Source organism: Pleurodeles waltl, chromosome 4_2 (assembly GCF_031143425.1).
Source record: "Pleurodeles waltl isolate 20211129_DDA chromosome 4_2, aPleWal1.hap1.20221129, whole genome shotgun sequence".
Lineage (NCBI taxonomy): Eukaryota > Metazoa > Chordata > Amphibia > Caudata > Salamandridae > Pleurodeles > Pleurodeles waltl.
In genome coordinates this window covers 740502144-740523099 of record NC_090443.1, presented here as the reverse complement: position 1 = coordinate 740523099, position 20956 = coordinate 740502144, and the positions used below count along the sequence as shown (strand labels likewise).

Genomic DNA, 20956 nt, shown 5'->3' with positions numbered 1-20956 from the left:
TGCCAGTATAAACAAAGAAGACCCTTTTCAATCTGAGAAAGGAAATTACAGTACTAACAATACCAATCATATATCTTCTATTTCAACATATATATGTATATATATATATATATATTTATATATATATATATATATTTATATTGCTGTCAATGACTAAGGCACCACAGGAAAGGACTGTAAGTGGACCTACAGTAACATCCACCTTTATTTAAAACAATCCATTTTGTTGAAAGTTCACAGTCAAGAAGGATTTCCCCTTCAAATGATTTTCAAGTGGCAACCACCAGTCCAGGTCTAATCTTATATGATCTATTACTAGAACTATCATGGTTTACAGAACCAATCACTGTAGTCTGCTAGGTAGAAGTAAGGAATTACATTTAGAAAATAGAGTTATGTTCCTACTTGAGCAAATATTTTTTTTTAACCTATCTTTATTGGAACTTTTGCAATTTAGATATTAGTAATATCACAGGAATAAGGTCTGCTTACAACTTTGCATTCAAATGTGCAATCATTCAATGACACTCAAATATTGTAATAATAAATCTCAACCTGTAGAACAAAAACACAACTGTGAGTCTGATTCGGTGTGATAACCTTGGTAAGTACAGCAAGGTGGTGCCTGCAGGTATTGATCTACCATCCCTAACAATTATGCAGCAGGTTCTAGAATACACAGAGGGGCGTGCAACCAGAAGGGAGAGAGAAGGGTTTACAGGGGTAGTGTGTTGTTGCTCATGTATTAGTCTATGGAGGTTTGGTGTCATTATTAGGGTTGTTTTGAAATGTGACCAATAAGTCGGCCCAGGTAGCTGCTATTGGGTGCTTTGCAAACCCCGTATTTACTCCATGTGTAGTGCCATGGACTCTGCTGTGGACCACTGGACCACCGTATTCTGCCGATGTGAAACTCCTGGGAGTGACAAGGCTTTCCAACACATCATAATAATATGGTAGACTAACAATATGGCCAGGTCAATAACGATGTCCTGGAGTCCCGTAGTTCGTGTAAGGACTGCGCAAATCTCATCACAAAAGGAGCAGGCGACATGGCAATCCCAAAACACATGAAGGATATCTGCTGTGTGGGTATGCCAGCGGTGGCAGTCGGGCGATGTGTGGGGTAAATTTTATCAAGTCTCTCTGGTGTTAAATAAGCGCCAAGTAGGATGATATACTGTATTTATTGAAATCATGTATTGTGCAAGACCTTACGCAAGTATCAGTGCTCTACTCCATTCTTTATGGGTCAGACGGCAGCCTATGTCTAGTTCCCACTTCTGCAGGAGAGGGGCTAAGGTGTCTAGGGTCCCGTCCGGTATGGTATTAGCTAACCAGGAGATGAGCCTCTGCCCAGAGCCAACTGTGTATAGTACTTGGGTTAGTGGTGTGTAGTGGATTCAGAAGTTGTATTCTGCCAAGGTCATTCTAGTTAAGGGATCAGACACCTGTGAAGGAAGAACTGTCCCACTGGGAGGCATGGCTGTTCAGATAACAACTGGAAAGGAATTAGGATGCTGTCCTGGAACAGGTCACCAAGTGAGCACTCCCCTAAGGACCCCAAGGTTTATATTCCTTCCTGGCCAGCGGCTGCTCTAAAGTTGCTTATGAATTGCAAGGGAATCTCTGGTGCATGTAGTGTTGCATCTGGGGACACCTGCAGGATGCTGGGCTCTTCCATGCACTTTACAGACTAATTTGTTGGAGATCGCGGTCAGTGTCGACTATGGAAACAGTTGACATGCAAGATTCAGAGCATTTTGCCCCTCACCTCTGTTAAGTTATGATATGACAACCAACGGGTTGCCCATTAAAGCTGTGCTGCCAGGTAGCAGTGCTCGAAGATCGGGGCTCCCATTCCACCTTTATCCATCGGGATATGCTGTTTGGCTACGGCTACCCTCCTTCTACCCCTACTCCAAATCAGATCTCCTAACATAGTGTTCAGCAAACGAAATATACTGTGGGGATCGGGGATTTGCAGGTAGTCAGAATAATTGTAACAGTTGCAGCAACATTACCATTATGGAAAGTGTGTCCAGACCCTGTATGGTGAGGGGAAGGACGCACCAGAAATCAATTTGGGGTCGGAGAGAAGAAACTGCCTTCATGAGATTGCCGTTTAGAAGATCTTGGATGGTATGGTATATGTTGATACTCAGGTACCTAAACGTGTGAGGCTCCCAATCGATTTGGTGAGTATCTACTATTATGTACTGGACAGGGTTTCGTGGAAACAGGCAGGTTTTGGACCAGTTAACCCCCAAACCTGTGGCGGCAGTTAAGATTTGAGCTATAGTATCTAAGATGGCCCATATGTCTCTAACATATATGAGGACATTATCAGCTATTTAAATGAATACTTACCACCCTTTAAGACTATGAAATGAGTGATCATTTTATTTAAATCGAGCACAGTATTCCAGATGGCTTGTAACTATTGGAACCATTGCTTACTCAAGATTTGTGGGGTTAGCTGATTTGTAGGGCCTTTCAAGTTTGTAGCCAAAGCTACATAAAGGGCTAAACGTAATATCCTTATTAAAGGCAGGTTTCAACACTTAAAAAACAGGGTGTCAGTGGGTTCACTTTTAGTAAGGTGGATACCCCCTAGGCATAGATGCAAAGGTCTGGTGAGCATTATAGCTCACTCTTGTTATCAGTGTGTCTGTAAGAGGGGAAAAGTGTCCTGCCCACTTAAAGAGAAATAAAAGGTTTGAGACAGAAAAGAATAAGGGCCAGATGTAGCAAACTGTTTGCGAGTCGCAAACGGCGAAAATCGCCGTTTGCGAGTCGCAAACGTGTGTTTGCTATGCAGAAATGCATTTTGCGAGTCGGAACCGACTTGCAAAATGCATTTCCGAGTCGCAAATAGGAAGGGGTGTTCCCTTCCTATTTGCGAGTCGCAGTGGTATGCAATTCCATTTGCGACGGCGTATGGAGTCGCAGTTACCATCCACTTGAAGGTGGGACCCCTTCCCCTTTGTGACTGGAACCAAAATTATTTTTTCAGGGCAGGCAGTGGTCCAAGGGACCACTACCTGCCCTGAAAAAATCCGAAACTAAAGGTTTCGGTTTTTTTTCCTAAGTGCAGCTCGTTTTCCTTTAAGGAAAACGGGCTACACTTGGAAAAAAAAAAACTGCTTTATTTAAAAGCAGTCACGGGCATAGAGGTCTGCTGTTCCCAGCAGGCCTCCATCCCCGTGAGTGCCCAGAGTCGCTATGGGGGCGCAAATTGCGACCCACCTCATTAATATTAATGAGGTGGGTCTTTGCGACCCCATAGCGACTCGCAGAAGGTGTCTGAAACACCTTTCTGCATATGGTTTTGCGACTCGGAAATTGCGAGTCGCTCGAAGTCGCAATTTCCTAGTCGCAAAACCTAGTTTTGCTACATCTGGCCCTAAGTTACTTACCTTCAATAGCACCTTATCTGTTAGAGGCTATATCTAGCTGCAAGTTCCTTACCTTAGAATTATCCCAGGCGTCAGACTGGATCCAGAAGATTTTTCGTGAGCATTGATTAGCTCTGCGTACATTGTCCATGCCAGAAGTGATGTCCGCGGCAGCTATATAGGTGCCACCCAGACACACTCACAACAGTTACATTTCACAACTTTCCACGCTAGAAGCATGGAGCCAGAAGGACACTGACAACAGGTGTGGATAACCAGGGCCCTGAAAGGGAACAGCCCTATCCATAGAAATCCATTCAGAGCAGGGAGGATGGGTGGTCCGGTAAGGAATCTTCAGCAACATATACTCTCTACCAGATAAGGCATTACCACTGGTAACTAACTTTTTTATGTGATAGAGACTTCTAGTTAGATTCCTTACCTTAGAATAGATACCCAAGCAATACCTTCCCGGAGGTCAGTCTGCAGATTAAATCAAATGAGAAAGTCCTGTAGCATCACATGGGCAAAATGCCCATCACAACGGCCCTGACTGTCCAGACAGCAGTGCTTATTAAATGTTTGCAGAGAGTCCCACGTTGCTACCCCATAGATATCCAGCACTGGAACTCTGCATGCTAACGCTGTGGTTGCAGTTTCGGCACGACACAATATAGAGAAGGCTCTGTAGGCCCTGATGCGGTCGGTGCCCTTTCGGAACATGTTGCCTCTCTCCCGGATGGGAAGACTGGCCATATCTAACATGATTATGCTACTGAGATGTCCACCATGTCTTGCAGAATTTACTGTGGCAGCTTCCCTCAAGGTCTTTAAACAACTAGACTCACTGCTCATTTCACTACTGTGGGTGGGCTGGCGTAGCAGGGAGACATTGTCTATTCTGACAAAACTGTATGGGGGACGGTTGGAAGTGCTGAGATTTCACCTCTATTATCTCGCAGCACAGTTGCAACACGCAGACCAGCTGCCGACTCGGTTAATGGAGAGTGCTGGGCTCCCGGGGGACTTACCAAACATAGGCCCTCATTACAACTTCGGGGCCTTCACAGAAGACCGCCGAAGCTGCGGGCGCCAGTATACCGCCAGTGCTGGCGGCATTTCTGGCTCCCTATTTGGACTTTTCCGCTGGGCCAGTGGACGGTAACAGTGTTACCGTTCGCTGGCCCAGCGGAAAAGTCACATCAACATTGCTGCTGGCTCGTAATAGAGCCAGCTGCAATGCTGATGTGCAGCGGGTGCAGTACCACCCGTCACGCATTTCACTGCCCGAAATTCAGGCAGTGAAATACGCAATGGGGCTGTGCCTGGTGGCCCCTGCACTGCCCATGCCAACTGCATGGGCAGTGCAGGGGCACCCCAAGTCCCCCTTACCACCAGCCTTTCCATGGCGGTGTTTACCGCCGTGGCCAGGCTGGCGGTCGGGGACTCATAATCCCCAGGGCAGTGGTGCTTGCACCACTGCCCTGGGGATCATGGCCGCCAGGCGGAAGCCTGGTGGTATATTGGAGGGGCCGGGGGTATGGCCGTGGCTATTACACCACAGTCATAATAGCTGGCGGTACACTCCCAGGCTGTTGGCGGTGTTACCGCCAGCTTACCGCCAGTCGCCAGGGTCGTAATGAGGCCCATAATCAGTAAACTGGCAGCAACTATGTAGCGCTTTGTACAGACAATATAAAAAAAGGTCCCATTTCACCGTGACCTCTTGGTTGGGATATTGAAGCCAGTCAGACAAATGATGGATACCATGTCCTTTCAGGTGTGGCAGGACAGAGGGTGCACGCCACTCGGAGACTTATACCCTGGGGAAAACGTAATCACATTTGCAGAAGCCAGTCAGGAATATGTCTTTGGACTGTGACATTTATTGCAACACGCTGGCTTGCCAGAGCCAGCTAGAGTGACTTGGCTCACACATGCTGTTGTACCCACATCCACTATATATATATATCATCCCTCTTCTATTTCCCCCCCACCACCACTTTCCACTGACTGATAGGGAACAGTCAAAGGTCAGTGAATTAACACGATCAGTCTCAAATAATGCCCGTTTTAAGCTGGTGCACTACAACTTCCTCCATAGGACATACCTTACCCCAAAGGCTCTGCACCATATACCCCCTACCCATGCTGGCAGTTGCCCCAGATGCGGAGAGCAAAGGGCAGCTTAGCTTGTCAGTGTCAGGGAGTACAGAAGTACTGGATTCAAGTGGGTTGATGAAATCTGACGGGCCACACATACGGACATTGCTCTTCCACCACGGAGCTGTTTTCTGGGTAACGTTAAACAACAGAAACGACAGAAGGGCAGGAAGAAGCTGTATACATTTTTGCGGCTTGCTCTGGTGCTGGCAACGTGCAGTGTAGACAACAATTGGATGTGACAATGGTCACCTGAGACAAACAGATGGCACAGGGATGTACAGGAATGGACCTTAGCAGGGAAGAGCCACATGAGGATTACAAGGAAACATAATAAGGTAGTTGAGGACCTAGAGAGGTGGAGGACATTGTGCAACACACTACTAGAACCAGAAGCTGAATGAAGCTCAACTGACAGTGCTCAGATGAAGAAAGGGGTGATGATGCCAATATGAAGGGGGAGGGATCAGCCTTATTATAATGAGGTACGCAGATGTGTTGCACACACCCTGTGGGTGTTTCGGGTACATATGGAGGGGACCAAAGGGACACAGGCACTTCGGATGGCTGACAACACGCATAGTTATAGTGTATTTGCTTTATATGCTTTCCCTAACTGACTGCGTAATTCTATTGGCTTTGTTAATCAAAATAAAAATAAACGTTTAAATAAAAAATAAAAAAGTAGGCAAGGTGATGGACTGACCTACCTAAAAAGACGTGACCACCTTAGGATGAAAGGAGGCCCGTGTGCAAAGCACCACTGTCTCAGGATGAAAGGACAAATAAGGAGGCTTCGAAGATAAGCCCTGTAATTCAGTTACTCATCTGGCAGATGTTATAGCCATAAAGAAGGCTGTTTTGATGGTGAGTAACCGCAGGAATCAATTGTGAAGCGGCTCAAAGGGAGCACACATTAAGAACGTAAGCTCTAGATTCAAGTTTCACTAAGGCAAGATAAAAGGAGAAGGGGGGGATAAAATAAACCAAACCTTTCAAGAATATATTTACAATAAGGGATTTGAAAGAGAAGGTTGAGCAGGTAATCTGAGAAATGCAGATATAGCAGAAAGATAACCGTCAGGAGTCCCCAGAGAAGAGTCCTGCTGGGCAAGAAAAAGAATGAACAGAAGCAACTGAGAAAGAGAAGCAGAAAGGGGATCAACATTTTTGTCACAACACCAACCCATAAATGTTTTGACTGGCAGCAGAACGCCTAGCTGCCAAGATAACATCACAAACTTCAGGAGGAAGGTCAATGGCTGTGCACTGCATCTGCTAAATCTCCAAGCAAGAAGGTGGAGATTGGACAGGTTTGGGTGGAGAACCTTCCCCTACTATTGCGACAGAAGATCCTCCTGAGGGGACAGCCTGATCTGAAGATTAATTGCCATGCTCAGTAGCTCAGGATACTAAACTCACCATGTGCAGTCACAAGGATGACCTGTTCTTAATCTTCTTAAGAACTCTGGATAGAAGTGGTATTGGCGGGAAGGCCTAAAGGAGGCCTGAGTTCCACTCAAGATAAAAAGTGTTGTCGAGCGATTGCGTCTTGGATACTCTAACATGCAAAACAGCTGACACTGTCCGTTCTCTGCAGAGGCGAACAGATCTAACCAAGGCTCTCCCCACTGCTGAAATTACCTTGCGTCATCTCTGGATGGAGATGCCGTTCGTGACCGACTATGCATCGGTGACTGAGTTTGTCTGCTCTGGCATTTAGAGAGTCTGCCAGATGTTGAACCACCAGGGTGATGCCCTGATGTTCCAGCCAAGTCCAGAGGTGTAGAGCCTCTTGACAAAGGGTCCACGGCCCCACCCCACCCTGCTTGTTGCAGTACCACATGGTGATAGTGTTGTCTGTGAACGCCTGTACAACTTTCCTTTTCAGAGAGGGAAGGAATGCTTTCAATGCAAGCCTGACCAACCGGAACTCCAAAAGACTGATGTGGAGTCCGGAATCCACCAGAGACCCGAGACCTCTGATCTCCATGCCTCTCTCATGTGGCCACCCCATCCCATCTGTCACTACTGAGATATCTGGTTGGGGACGGAAGAGGGATCTGCCGATTCGTGATTTGAAAGCCACAGTCTTTCGCAGTTCCCTCCGAAATTTGGACAATGTTGGAGACATTCCCCTGATGCTGCACCCATTGAAACTTCAGGTACCACTGCAGAGCCTGCATATGCCATCTGGCATGTGTTACCAGCAGGATGCAGGAGGCCATGAGGCCCAGCAGCCTCAGAGTTATTCTTACCAAAATCCAGGATAGAGGCTGAAACATCTGAATCAGGGCCTGAATATCCTGGACTCACTTTTCGGGAGGATACGCCTGAAACTGCACTGTGTCCAGAACAGCTCCGATGAAAGGGAGGGTCTAAGAAGGAGTCAGGTGTGACCTTGCCACGTTTATAGTGAACCCTAGCGAATCCAGAAGGTTTGCCACAGTCTGAAGGTGGGAGACAACTTTCTGGAGTGTGTTCGCCTTCAACAGCCAGTTGTTGAGGTAGGGGAAGACTGAAACACCTAACCTGCGCAGATGGTCTGCACACAGTGACATCACGTTCGTGAACACCTAAGGGGCGCTGGTAAGGCCGAAGGGAAGCACAGTAAATTGAAAGTGCTCGTGACTTACCACGAATCGCAAGTAGTGCCTGTGGGCAGGCAAGACAGGTATATAGTAAGCATCCTGCAAGTCCAATTTTACCATCCAGTCTCCTGGGTCCAAGGAAGAGCCAGAATGAGCATTTTGAACTTCTCCTTCTTCAGGAAGTGACTAAGGGCCTGTAGGAAAGTATCCTCTTTCTTGGCAAGGTTACATCCATTTTCTGGCTGATGTGAGTGTTTTTGACTGTGTGCACTAGGATCCTGCTAACCAGGACCCCAGTGATTATGCTCTCTCCCTGCACTCCTTTTAGGACCCCGAGCATTGCTCCTATCAGCCTTCTGGGGTTTTCCGGGCAGGCCAAGCTGCTGCCACCTCTCAGACAGGTTTCTGCCATCCTGGTGCTTGAACAGCTCAAGCCCAGGAAGGTAGAACAAAGAATTTCCTTTGGGAGAGGGGGGTAACACCCTCTCCCTTTGGAAAAAGGTGTTACATGGCTTAGGAGCGGTAGCCCTCCATGCATAAACCAGTCTACACCAGATCAGGGACTTCCAGTCCCTGCTCTGGCGCAAAACTGGACAATGGAAAGGGGAGTGACCACTCCCCTGCCCATCACCACCCCAGGGGTGGTGCCCAGAGCTCCCCTTGACGGTTCCTGGGTTCTGCCATCTTGAATCCAAGGTTGTCAGGGACGTCTGGGAGCATCTCAGTGGCCAGGTCAGGCAGGTGACGTCAGAGCCCCCTCTTGATAGATGGTCACCTTTCAGGGCTATTTAGGGTTTTTCTCTTGGGTGAATCCTCAGATTCGGCTTGCAAGATTACAGCAGGACTCCTCTGCAACCTCTACTTCGACTTCTAGCCACTGGAACCGCAACTGGACCCTCCAGGAACCGGCAATCTACACCCACAATGAATACTCTGCTTGCAACATTGTTTCCACGGCTCCTTCCAGCTTCTGCAACATTTCCCCAGCTGTGTATCCTCTGAGGACGAGAAGGAAGAAGGAATTTCCCTTAGAGTGAAGGAGTCACTCCCCTGCATCCGTAGGCACCAACTGCAATGACGGCCGGCTGCGTGGATCTCCTCTCATCCTGAGCTGCATGGATCCTACATCACGGGTGGTGGTCCGGCAGTCCAACTTTAGTGGAAGCCCTTGCCTTCAAATGCAGGACAGTACCCCCTGTGCACCACATCTCTTGCGGCTACCAAGACTTATTTGCATCTACTCCAAGGGATCTTCAGGCTCCATGTAGTTCCAGCCTTCCTTCCTGCAACGCACAGCCTTTTGCGTGCTTCTCCTGCAGCATGGAACCCCTCTCCAGTAGTGCGGCGTGGGCTCCGCTGCGACTCCTGGTTCCTCGTCCAATGGCTCTGCTGTGGGGCTGCCTCTTCTTCTTTGGACTCTCTGCCTTGCTGAGGGCCCCCCCATAGAACTGCCTCCGTGGGTTGAGTCCTCCTGGACCTTGCTGACCCCCGGCAGCTCCACTTTTGCTTCACCGCAACTTCTGCCTTTGCCAAGGCTTGTTGGTGGCTTTTTCACACCACTGACCGATTGCAACCATCCATCCGTCATGGGATGTCGACTGCACCCTCCAGGAACTCTTCTCTTCACCTGCTCCAGGGCTGCATTCCTGACTGTCTTCGCCCTACCGTTGACCAAGTCCTGCATCCACAGCTGTGTGGGTAGTAGCTTCTGCTCCCCCTGGACTCTTCTGTGACTTCTGGACTTAGTCCCCTCTTCTTCCACAGGTCTTCCTCTTCAGGAATCCACCGCTAGTTTCTTGCAGTCTTCTCTGGGTGTTGCGTTTTCTTCTTTTCGTTCCTTTTGGGTGGTTTGGGGAAAATCCAGTAAATTACTTTTTTCTTCCTGGTCGCTTGGGGGCACTGTGGTACTTACCTTTGGGGTTTCCTAGTACCCTCAAGCTCCCCTTTACACATTCCACTTACCTAGGTGGGGGTCCTGTGTTCGCATTCCATTTTTTTAGTGTATGGTTTGGGATTCCCCTAGGGTCACTAAAGTCTATTGCTATTTGCACTGTTTTGTAACACTTTCTATGGCTATTGCTGATTACTAGTGTACATATCTAGTGTGTTACTTACCTCCTATTGGACGGTTGCCTCTCTAGTACTTGTTGGCATTTGAGTCACTAAACTAAAGTACCTTTATTTTTGTAACAGAGTGTTTTCTTTCATGTGTGTAAGTGCTGTGGGACTACAGTGGTATTGCATGAGCTTTGCATGTCTCCTAGATAAACCTTGGCTGCTCATCCACAGCTACCTCTGGAGAGCCTGGCTTCTAGACACTGCCTACACTACACTAATAGGGGATACCTGGTATAAGGTGTAAGTACCGCACACCAGGCCAGCTTCCTACAGAGCCCAGAGGTCTAGGATAGGATGTAGGCCCTAGTCCTTTCTGGGCACCAGAAAATAGCGGGACTAACAACAAACAACCCCTTGGCCAAGAGAGCAACGACTTCCTTATGGAGAAGTGCCAGATAGTCCTCCAGTAAGCAGCCGTAGGATGGTGGCATGGCTGGAGAGGCAGTCTCAAAGGGGAGGGAGTAGACCCTTTGGAGGATCTGCAAAACCCACTTGTCCATTGTGATGAATTCCCAGTGGGGAAGGTGATAGTGAATCATGCCTCCAACTGGGTTGAGATGGGGGACGAAATAGGAAGGCTTGGAGGCAGGGGCGGGGATGGACTGAGCAGACCTCTGGTTTCCTGTCCCACGAGCCCCTGGAATTCCACAGCCACGCAGTGGCTGGGTAGCATGTGAGGCTCTCTGGCTTGCAGTGTAAGGAAGCAATAGTGGGCCCCTTCTGTGGCCACAAAAGGGGTGAAAAGCGGACTGTGGAGGGCAAGGGGCAGTTGCTAGGCCAAGGGACCAAGCCGCAGCCCAGGGCTCCTTGAACATCTTGAGGGCTGAGTCTGTTTTGTCTCCGAAGAGATGGGTGCCATCAAAGGGCATGTCCATGAGAGACTGTTGGACATCCCCCCAAAAATCAGACATCCTAAACCAAGGGTGGTGCCTCAATGCCACGTCAATGCAACGGATCTCCCCAGTGAGTCGTTGGTTCCAGCCCACAAGGAATCGTGAACTTAGCCGCATCCCTTCCATCGGCAACGGCTTGGGAGATGATGGCCCGGGCCTCCTAAAGGACCTGCAGCAATACCTGCGCGACCGCATGCCAAAGTGAATGGGTATAGCGGGCCATAAGGCATGTGGTGTTCATGGACTGCAATGCCAGACTGGAGAAAGAAAAGATCTTCTTCCCAAACTAATCCAGTTTTGATTTCCTATCCAGGGAAGAGGATGGGAATGCGTCAGACGATGAAGAAGCCTTGAAGACAAGGCTCTAAGGCGTGGGGTGTTGGGACAGAAATTTAGGGTCATTTGGTGAGGGTGATCGTCTTATTCACAGGAGCCCCTGTTCCGGGGTCTGACCCAAGTAGCTAGGACATAGATGAGAGCTTCATTAAATGGAAGAAGAGGCTCCGAAGTGGAAGCCCCAGGCTGAAACACCTCTATCAGGAGGTTAGTCCTGACTGCCACAGAGGCTCAAAGCCAAGACCTTAGCCGCCCTACTGACCACCATTGAGTAAGAGGCTCCCTCTGTTGTAGCCACGGTAGGAGGAAAAAGCATGCTAGTGTCTGGAGAAGTATCAAGACAACCAGTCTCGCACAATTCCTGTGCCCAGTCCATGCGGGGTTGTCAATCTGTTATTCTAAAGGGTCCAGAGTCCCCTCCAATCCGTACCCATAATAAAAAGGGTCTGAATCCAACCTGGAGTGAGTAGGCTCCATCAAAGTCTGAAGCAGCATTGATCAATGCTGTTCCAGGCCGCCAGGGATGAGGACTGGGTCTGTGTCGATTATGGGCTCATCCAATGTCAGGAGCATCAACGCCTTATCCAGCAACAGAGAAGGTCGCAATGGTACGACCGGTGTCGGCACAGATCCGAGAACTGATACGGAGGGACACTCAGCGGCTGGAGCCGCCACTGCAGAACCAGAATGGCCCCCACCTGAGGTACCAGACCCCAAAGGCACCATAGGGGGTTCGGTCTTGCCAACAACGAGGCTCATGGGCTCATAAAACTCTGTAAGCTGGGCAGGGGTGGCTTCAGGTCCTGGAAACTAAGGGAGGCACGGAGCGGACCCAAAAGAAGGCTTTACGGACGGAGGCCTCTAGCGACTACACTCTTCCCGCGTCGCAATGGCCGAGCAACGGGGTGAAGTTGAAGAGCGTTTAGCCTTCTTCGACTTCTTCTTGTGACCCGAATGTCCAGACGATTTTGAATGGGACGAGAAGGAATGGTGATGACTCCACAAGCTGTCTTGAGACCTTCCTCTCGAGCGAGACCAGGAGCGAGGCGGGGTCGAGCACCGGACCGCCTTAAGCTTTAGGGACTGCTCCCTCAAAGCCTTCGGGTTCATGGCCCGGCACTCGGAGCACGACTTTGGGTCATGGTCGCGCTCCAGACACCACAAACACTGGGTCTGTCACTGGCATCATGCAGTGACAGACATCGCAAGGCTTGAAGCCGGCCTTATGAGACATCCCTTCAACGCAGCAAAGAAGTCCAAAAACCACCAAAAAGGTTGAATTAGGTCAAAAACTTGACCAAGGTTGCTCTTCTCCGGGTCTGCACGTGGCACAGAAAGAAAAGAACTGATGTCAGTGCGCCGGGGCGACGCGTAAGTACGACCATGACATCATCACGGTGACCACGATGCCTACGACGGACGTGGAGTTGACCGTCGCCACCTGCTGGTGCGCAAGGGTACTGCTCGAAGAACAATCTCTGGATCTAGTCTGACGCCTGGGGGAAATTCTAAGGTAAGGAATCTGCAATTAGAAGTCTTTATCAGATGCAAAGAGTTTGGGTTTACCCAAGCCAGATCGGGTTCTTACCCTGGAACATATTTCACTGTACTCTATCCCCATGTCAGAGTGCAGTATTGAGGATTTAGGAAACTGTATTCCTGATCAATGAAGGACAAGTTCCATGGACCCCTCAAAACTCTCCCTCCAAGTGAAGTGATGCAGAAAACTCCACTACTACATATGAGAGGTGCCCTCAACCAGAATGAAAGGCTGAAGGCAGCACCTGTTTGGCTTCTTTTGTTCCTGGTAGGCAAAAGAGGTCAAGTACCCAAAGCTAGAGTATTTTTGTTCTGTTTTTCTGGGTTCACACATGCAAGTGGTCAAGATTATTTGTATGAAAAACAGAGAAAAGTCTGCCCTGTCTGAACACAGTAGTAAAAAAAAAAAACAGAAGTGTAATGGGATACACAATATGCATCTACCAAAACTTTAGATATAACACTTTTGCCTGATCCATTAGTAAAGCACTTCCTCCACAACAACAGTTGTAACCGTTTTACCTTACTGGATTTCAGTAGGCTTTTAGGGAATGACATTCACTTTCTTTTATGCATAATATTATGGACCCCTACTTCCGTCGGTGTTTGATGTTATCTCTTGTATACGTTTGCTGCATTATTCCCCTAGAGTTGTGTCATATGCTGTCTGCCTTTCTTGCTCAACTGCAAAGCACACTGTCACCCGCGAAGGAGGTCTAGATCTGCATAAATAAATAAAATAAACACAATTACCAATTTAACCCTCCAGATTAGGAGATGAGGAGAACAGCATCTGGCAGCTCTCTCAGAGACTCAAATTCAGGGATCAGACTATGTCAGAGAACAGCAAGTGAGCAGAATGCTTCAAGCATCTTTAGATTGTCTCCTAAACCTTCACAAATGCTTGTAAATTCTCAAGATGTTTGAGGGGTCTCAGCTTAAACCTTTTATAGACCTATCAAAACATCTGCTCCCTCCCATGCTTTTTTTTTTGTTCAATGTACAGGCGGAAGGGGTGTGGGGAGTGGATAGCCTCCTGATCTATTTTTCTCAGTTTTATAACTTTTTATGCCTACGGCTGATTCCCGGGTTTTTGGCTCCAACTCACTGAGATAGGATGGCTGCAATACTAATAGTTTAATTCCGGCCTTGCCTGAGGTGATTTCCTCTCCTGCAAATCTTAGCAATAGCTTTAGTGTGGTGCTTACTCTCGAACCCATATCCTCTGACAGGTTAGTTGCCAATGTGATGGATGAAAGAGCGGAGCTGCAGCTTCCAGGGCTCCATTCTAGTTGTCATTTTGATTTGGTGGGGGGGAGGGGGTCCTACAGCAACGGCCTTAGGAAATCCTTTGTATCACACACTGAACTGGTCCTTAAGAGTTGTGTAGTAGAGTTTGTTCTACAGTTCCTTCAAGATGACTCTAATTTGGTATTGGTAGTTTTCTCCACCCAATGAACAAATGGGCATCTTTAGAGCCTATATAAGACTAATCCATATGTAATCTGGGAGGGACTGGGAGTGAAGAGTTAAACTTCAAGGGTTTAATTCAACAAACACCATCCATGCCTTAACAACTCTTGTTTGGGGCTTTCCTTTGGTTCGGTGATGCTTACGTAAATCTTACTCTGAACCTTTGTTAGATGTGAATGGCACAGATGTTCTTTTATATTGCAGACCTTTTACAAAATGGTTAGTAGAAATCAGTTCCTCAATGGCTTAGCTTCCATATCTAAGGGTATTTCCAGTTGTGTGGCCTGCTACAAAGTGCAATTTTTTTACCTAAAAAAATCCTTTAATTGCAGTAAGCACAAAGATAATTAATTTACCCTTGCTTCTCTCACACTTTTTTTGACTTCTGTATAATCCTTCATTATATGTTCACAAGGCTTTCATCCAACCTGCCCCTTTTCATTCCATTATATTCCAATACAAAACTGGGATATCCAAGTATGGTCATATAAACATTAGCCATTTCTGGATGTTGGTTGTGGGCACACACCTCCTACCCTTGCAATATTCAAAGGTGGACTCATGTAGAGGTCTACCAGATGAATGAAATATGTATACAAAAAGGTAGTAATGTATTTTGAGAAGTTTGCTTAATTAAGATAGACATTCTTTTTTATGTTGATCTATAGATGTTTCAGACATGTTTCTTTACTGAAACCAAATTAAGTTAAAAAAAATAAATGAAAACATCTTTTTATTTATAATTCCTAATTGTATATGAGAGAAATATGTGGCTAAGCACCCATCAGACATCACTAGAGTACCAAGCATTTACTTTCCCAAGCCTTCTGTTTCAAGAGAAAGTAACAACTTACTCATCAATTTTTGAGCCTTTCATTGAGGAAGGAAAGCTACCACTTCAATCATTAGCCACTGAATCAAAATTAGGATGTCTTTTGCAGCATCTGCCTGTGGCTGTGCAGGGATGATTCACTGGCTGCCCCTTTGGTTGACACAGATTGCTATGTTATGAATATACGTAAAGCCATACTTAGGTAACTCCTTGTTACAGGTTGAAAGACATTTGTAAGGAGTATCGATTTCAGCTTTCCACTGTGCTCTCAGAACGAAGAAATCAAATTCTCCTTTTGTGATCACTAACTTAATTTGATATGCAGTATTCCACCTGGAGTGGAAGCATTTTTTTTATTGCTCTGGTACTGGGTCTCAGGCTTGCTGCTTGGGGAGATACTCAACGGCTGAAATGTGGAAGGCGATAAGTAGGTAATGCTCAGATAACAAACAATCTTTTCATCTTTAATTCCCTTCCTCACCCCAGAACATATCTATTTCCTTCACTCCAAGGTTTCTTCACCCATGATCCACTTGTGCTCTCCTTATGGTCTTGTCATGATAGAGTATTGAGAAGGGGAGTAAGAGTTGTTTCTTTTTGCCTTCATGAAGAAGGCACTAGTACAAGATGTGCACACCTCAAACTAAGCACTTAATAATGTAATAGGAGCAAGATCACCAGTAAGGAATTCAGGTTTTACAACGCAAATTTGGAACAGGTGCACAGTACCATCTATAAAACAGAATAAAGGAGACGGACACATGCAAAGTAAGATACCCTTCGGCAACATATGAAATACATTTTGCTCTATAAGAGTGAACATTGACCTACCAATTGCAATCTTTTTATCCAAGTCAGCCTGTGTGTGTTCTAAAACCAATTCCATATGGCTCAGCTGTACTGACTTGGCCTCACCATCATCTTGGAGGTGCATCAGTTCTTCTTCCTTTCTAGCAATCTCTTCCTCGCTGTGCTGCAACTCCTGCTTTAATTCTCTATAATGCAAAAAGGCAAATAATACTCAGCAAGCCAATGTAAATTTATTTAATCGTATTCAAGCAAACAAACCACTAAAAGATCATTTTATTGTGAATGGACTTGTGTGTATGTAGCATTAAATACTTTCAAAAAGTTTTAAAAAAAGAGCACAAGACGCATGTGCCCTAAAAACCCATAAAGAACAACACAACGCGTTTAACCTGGTCACAAAACAATGGCTCTGATGAGAAGTGTACTTCTGTTTGACAAAAAATCTTCTAATTACTAAAAGATAAAAACAGATCATAAGATATCCCATTGTCATTATTGGGATTACAATTAATTCAGTGTGTTAGTTTGTGGAGTCTATTGGGCCAATAACTTGCATTCTCACGTTGTCTCAAAATTTGTTGAACATTTGTTCGAAGAAACAGTAACAAACGTGTTCAACATTATATGAAAGAGTGGAATAAAGACTGATTTGAAAGCGGAAAAACATAATATGGTTCAAGATTTAAGTTAATTTTAAACTATGGGGATAATTCTGATCTTAGTTTTGTGATCAAACACTAAGCCTGAGAGCACAATACATATTTAATGTACAGAACACAAAGTATAATCTCACTTGGATTGACCTAATGTTCACATATGATAACTGTTGCAAGTCAAGTCGCTTATGGAAGTGAAATATTTTGCACACAAAACAAATATTTAGATAGACTCTTCTAATATACCTGTTAGAATTAGTCCAGAGATCAAGCTACGCCCAAAGCTCATATGAGGCATACGCAATGAAAACACTCACTGAGTTCTTTCTCAAACTGCTACTGTATTGGTATGTATGAACATGTAGAAATGAGTACAAACCTTGGCATAAAGTAATTGAATGCTGCACAAAATGTGGGAGGCATACAAGGACAATACAAGTACAACCTATAGGTAACACAGATCCTTCAAATAGCATCTTAAATGTCAATGAGCCACTCTATCGAACTCAGAGATTTTCCTTTATCATGTGCATTCAATGTTTTTCCAGAAATTATATAGATCCAACTGAGACGTGTTCTAATTCCTGGATGCAGAGAAGGTGCCTTATCTTCAGGTTGTCTCATTCTAGCACCTCTTGAGAGCAAATGTGGCAAATACTGCTGCAAAAGTTTTGTTGGCAAGGCAATCTTGATCTGGCTTGCCAGACTTGGTTGTGTGTGTGAGTTCACTATGCAATCAGTTAGAGGGAAAATAGCCTTTTGCAGGGCTAGTTCTACCTAATTTATGACAGCTTTATAGAGTGTTCAGACGATGAAAAGATATCTCTAAACAAGCTTAAATTAACATATGAGAGAAGAGGCGTGTGACTTCTAAACTATGAACCATATTATATGACAGCGCAGCTCGAATATGGTACACAATGACCCACAGAGGGAATTACACTAGCGAATTGATTACTAGCCATGCAAATTTACTCAATGATAACTGCGAATTAGAACTTGGCAGGAACACATCACTGTTGGTCCGATTAGTCTGGAAACATGCGGAGACACATGTGGGTCAAATTTAATGTGCAACAGGTCTCATATGGGCTTTGGTTATAGGCCTAGTGTACAAAAAGACTGGGTCACAATGCAGTTGGCATTTTTCAATATCGAGGGAATTGCAATCTGGCCTATATTTTGTGAAGCGACTAATTAATTAACTAATCGGCTACGTGGCAAAATGTGAATTCACAGATCACAAAAGTTCATACTTAATGAATATTAGGCACAATGCATTCTATGAGCCTACTTGTGAATGACCGAGAATGCAGGAATGATAGTGTACAAGGGACAGCAGACATCAGTGGGAAATACGCCAGAGAATATATTGCTGGCCATGCAAATCTACTGAATGATAACTTCCATTTAGAATTGGGGCAGGAACACACTACTATTGGCCCGATTAATTTGGAAAAGTGGGAAGCTACATGTGGGTCAAAAGTAATGTGCAACAGGTTTCATATTGGTGGGGACTATAGGCATGAAGTTGGTGTTTTTGCATACTGAGTGGCCTACATTTTGAAGTGCAACTAATGTATTAATGAGCCACATAGCAAAAAGTGAATTCACAGGAGGTCGCAAAACTTAATACCCAATATATATTAGGTAGGATTCATTCTGAGACTCTACTTGCGAATGCCTGAGAATGCAGGAATGGTGTCCTGAAACAGTCTTTCCCCTGATGAAAACAGTTGCTTTAAAGCAGCCCATGCCACTTTGTAAAAATGTTTTTAAATAGGGAAAGGCATCAAGAGGAGCATACAGGCGCCCGCAGGACCACTGCTTGCTCCTCAACAGTCATATTCAAAATGAATCCCACTGGAGCAGTTTATACTCCAACCTGGTTGTCAGCAGCACAACAATGGCTTGCGGCTGCAACCAAAGTTGAACGTATTGATATAACCTTTACGATTCGCAAAAAGGAGAAACACACCTCTTTCACGCCCATCCTATTTGCAATTTAGAAGGGGGTCAAAAAAGTTTATTTTGTTTAAGGTTTGTACATTTCAAAACACTTTTTGGGTCTCAAAGCCTTTGGTTTTTTTAATCTCAGACTTTGCAACTGCTGAGGAATTTTGAGTTTTAGGCTTTAAATTCAAGGAAACAACCAGAACAATTAATTTTGATTTATGGATGAGTCCAAGTTCACAGAAGGTTGAAGACATTCCTATAGGAGCAAATGTATAGGATGTAATATTATGGAAGCCTGATAAAGGCCCCTCTATTTCAAGCTGTATATGTAATGGAAGCCTGAGAAATGTCCACCTTTCTCAAGTTTGGATAAACCAAGTCACTAATTGGACACCTGTTGAGATAAAAGCTGTTAAAGAGCCATCCGCAGGGGTTAAGGGGTCCAAAAGTTCAGCACACAAGATGGCCACCTGATCAGTGTGCTCTCCTGGGGCTTGACTGCGATCACGGACAGGCATCCGGAGGACTTAGGCAGTGTTTTTTGGACGTTGTTCCAGGGACTGGGGAGGAGGCACCCAGGAGCCATAACAGTGCTGGGGTCGGAGGCCACTGCCCCGGCCTCACTTCCGCTGCTCCACTGCATATTTGCAGATGTAACAGTAGGCAGCAGGCATTGTGAACTTGACTCAGGCTGTGCCAGCTGTATGGCTGAAGTTATGGGGCTCACCCTCAGGTGGCCTGGGGATGGCGGAGACTCATTTGGAACTTCAGAACTGGGAGCCGCGTGGCAGGTGCCTCAGTGACCAGTTGCTTTGAGAGGCACACACTGAACCTAGGGGAGGCATTTGCACCCGCACAAGCCTGAACAGACTACTCTGTGCAGGGTCCTGCTCACTACCAGTCTGCGCAACTGCAGACATTACAACTTAACTGTAGCAAGCTGGGCAATCCAACATGGTCAGACAACAGGCGGACTTAGATGCCAAACCTACAGCGTTGATATGAGGCTCCATCTGGGACTACAGTGGGAACAATCAAAGTTGCAATCTGACAAGCGGCGAGGGGGGTGGGGGAAGGGGGAATAATCCAAATGGACAAACAGCAAGTGGATGTGGCAACTTGGGACATGGAGGTCACCATACTCCTCGAGGAACTAAAGGAAAGTCCATTGATTCCAAGATGGACCATCTAACAATGTGTAAAGACCACTTCAAAATCCAGTTGGATAAGCAGGGTGCCAGATTAACGGAGGATGAAGCTAGGGTATCGGAAGTAGAGGATGCAACTTGAGAACATGTTCTCAAACTAACCAGAGTATCCAAAGAACTTGCTATAACGAAATAAAAAAACGATGACTTGGAAGGCCACTCACAAAGAAATAATGTAAGGGTCATGGGGTAGTGGAAACAGAACATGTACCAAACATGGAAACTTTTGTGGAGCAAATGCTCATATCCTTGTTTGTTAGGGAAGCATTCTCTCCAGTATTCATTGTTGAATGCACGCACAGATCTCTGGCACCCATATCTAACCCGGGTAAGCCTGCATGACCAATCATTGCAGTTTAATGAATTATAGCAATAGAGGCACAATATTAAGATTCAACAGAACTCAACTGAACCTGCAGCATGGTAATTCTAGAGTGGTGTTCTATCATGTCTTTACACCTATATTCCAAGACACAAGACTGTCCTTTCTAAAGGTGAAGAAGCATTACACAAAAACATTAGATCAAATATGCAATGTTTTACCTGGCTGAGCCGAGAGTAGAATTAGCTGGTACATTTCTTCATATGACCAGAGGCAGCATTAGACTTCCTGGAGCACTTCCTGGAGAACAACCCTTCACCTGCTACGCCCCTGGAGACAATGCAGTGTCCATGACTATGAGGAATAGTTGGATACAGTCCTCGTCTTGCACTGGTAAGGACTGATCAAAGACAGAACAATTGACGACACCCTGTGAGCTCACTAATGGGGACAAACACAATATGTATTCATCAATCATGATTCAATCCACAGGCAGGGGCGGTCCACGTTGGTCCGTAGTTGGTCTGTGGTGTTGCCCAAGACTATCTGCTAGCTCCTGCTCACTTGATGAGCACAACCTCTGGACACAAATTTGCCAAGTCACTGTTGATTTGGGACGGTAACTTCAATTTAGCGAAACCAAGGCATTGTGACAAATCCA

The 20956-nt window shown here is 45.9% G+C and overlaps 1 protein-coding gene across 4 annotated transcripts in view; it reads right to left on the bottom strand.

The window, feature by feature from the left end:
- Window positions 1–20956, bottom strand: part of CCDC18 (coiled-coil domain containing 18) — a 574107-nt gene that overhangs the window by 185364 nt on the left and 367787 nt on the right. For all 4 annotated transcript variants that reach the window (XM_069232377.1, XM_069232374.1, XM_069232375.1 and 1 more), the window contains one exon: window positions 16175–16338. In XM_069232377.1, coding sequence (XP_069088478.1) covers window positions 16175–16338 — 164 coding nt within the window. The remainder of the gene's footprint in view (window positions 1–16174; window positions 16339–20956) is intronic.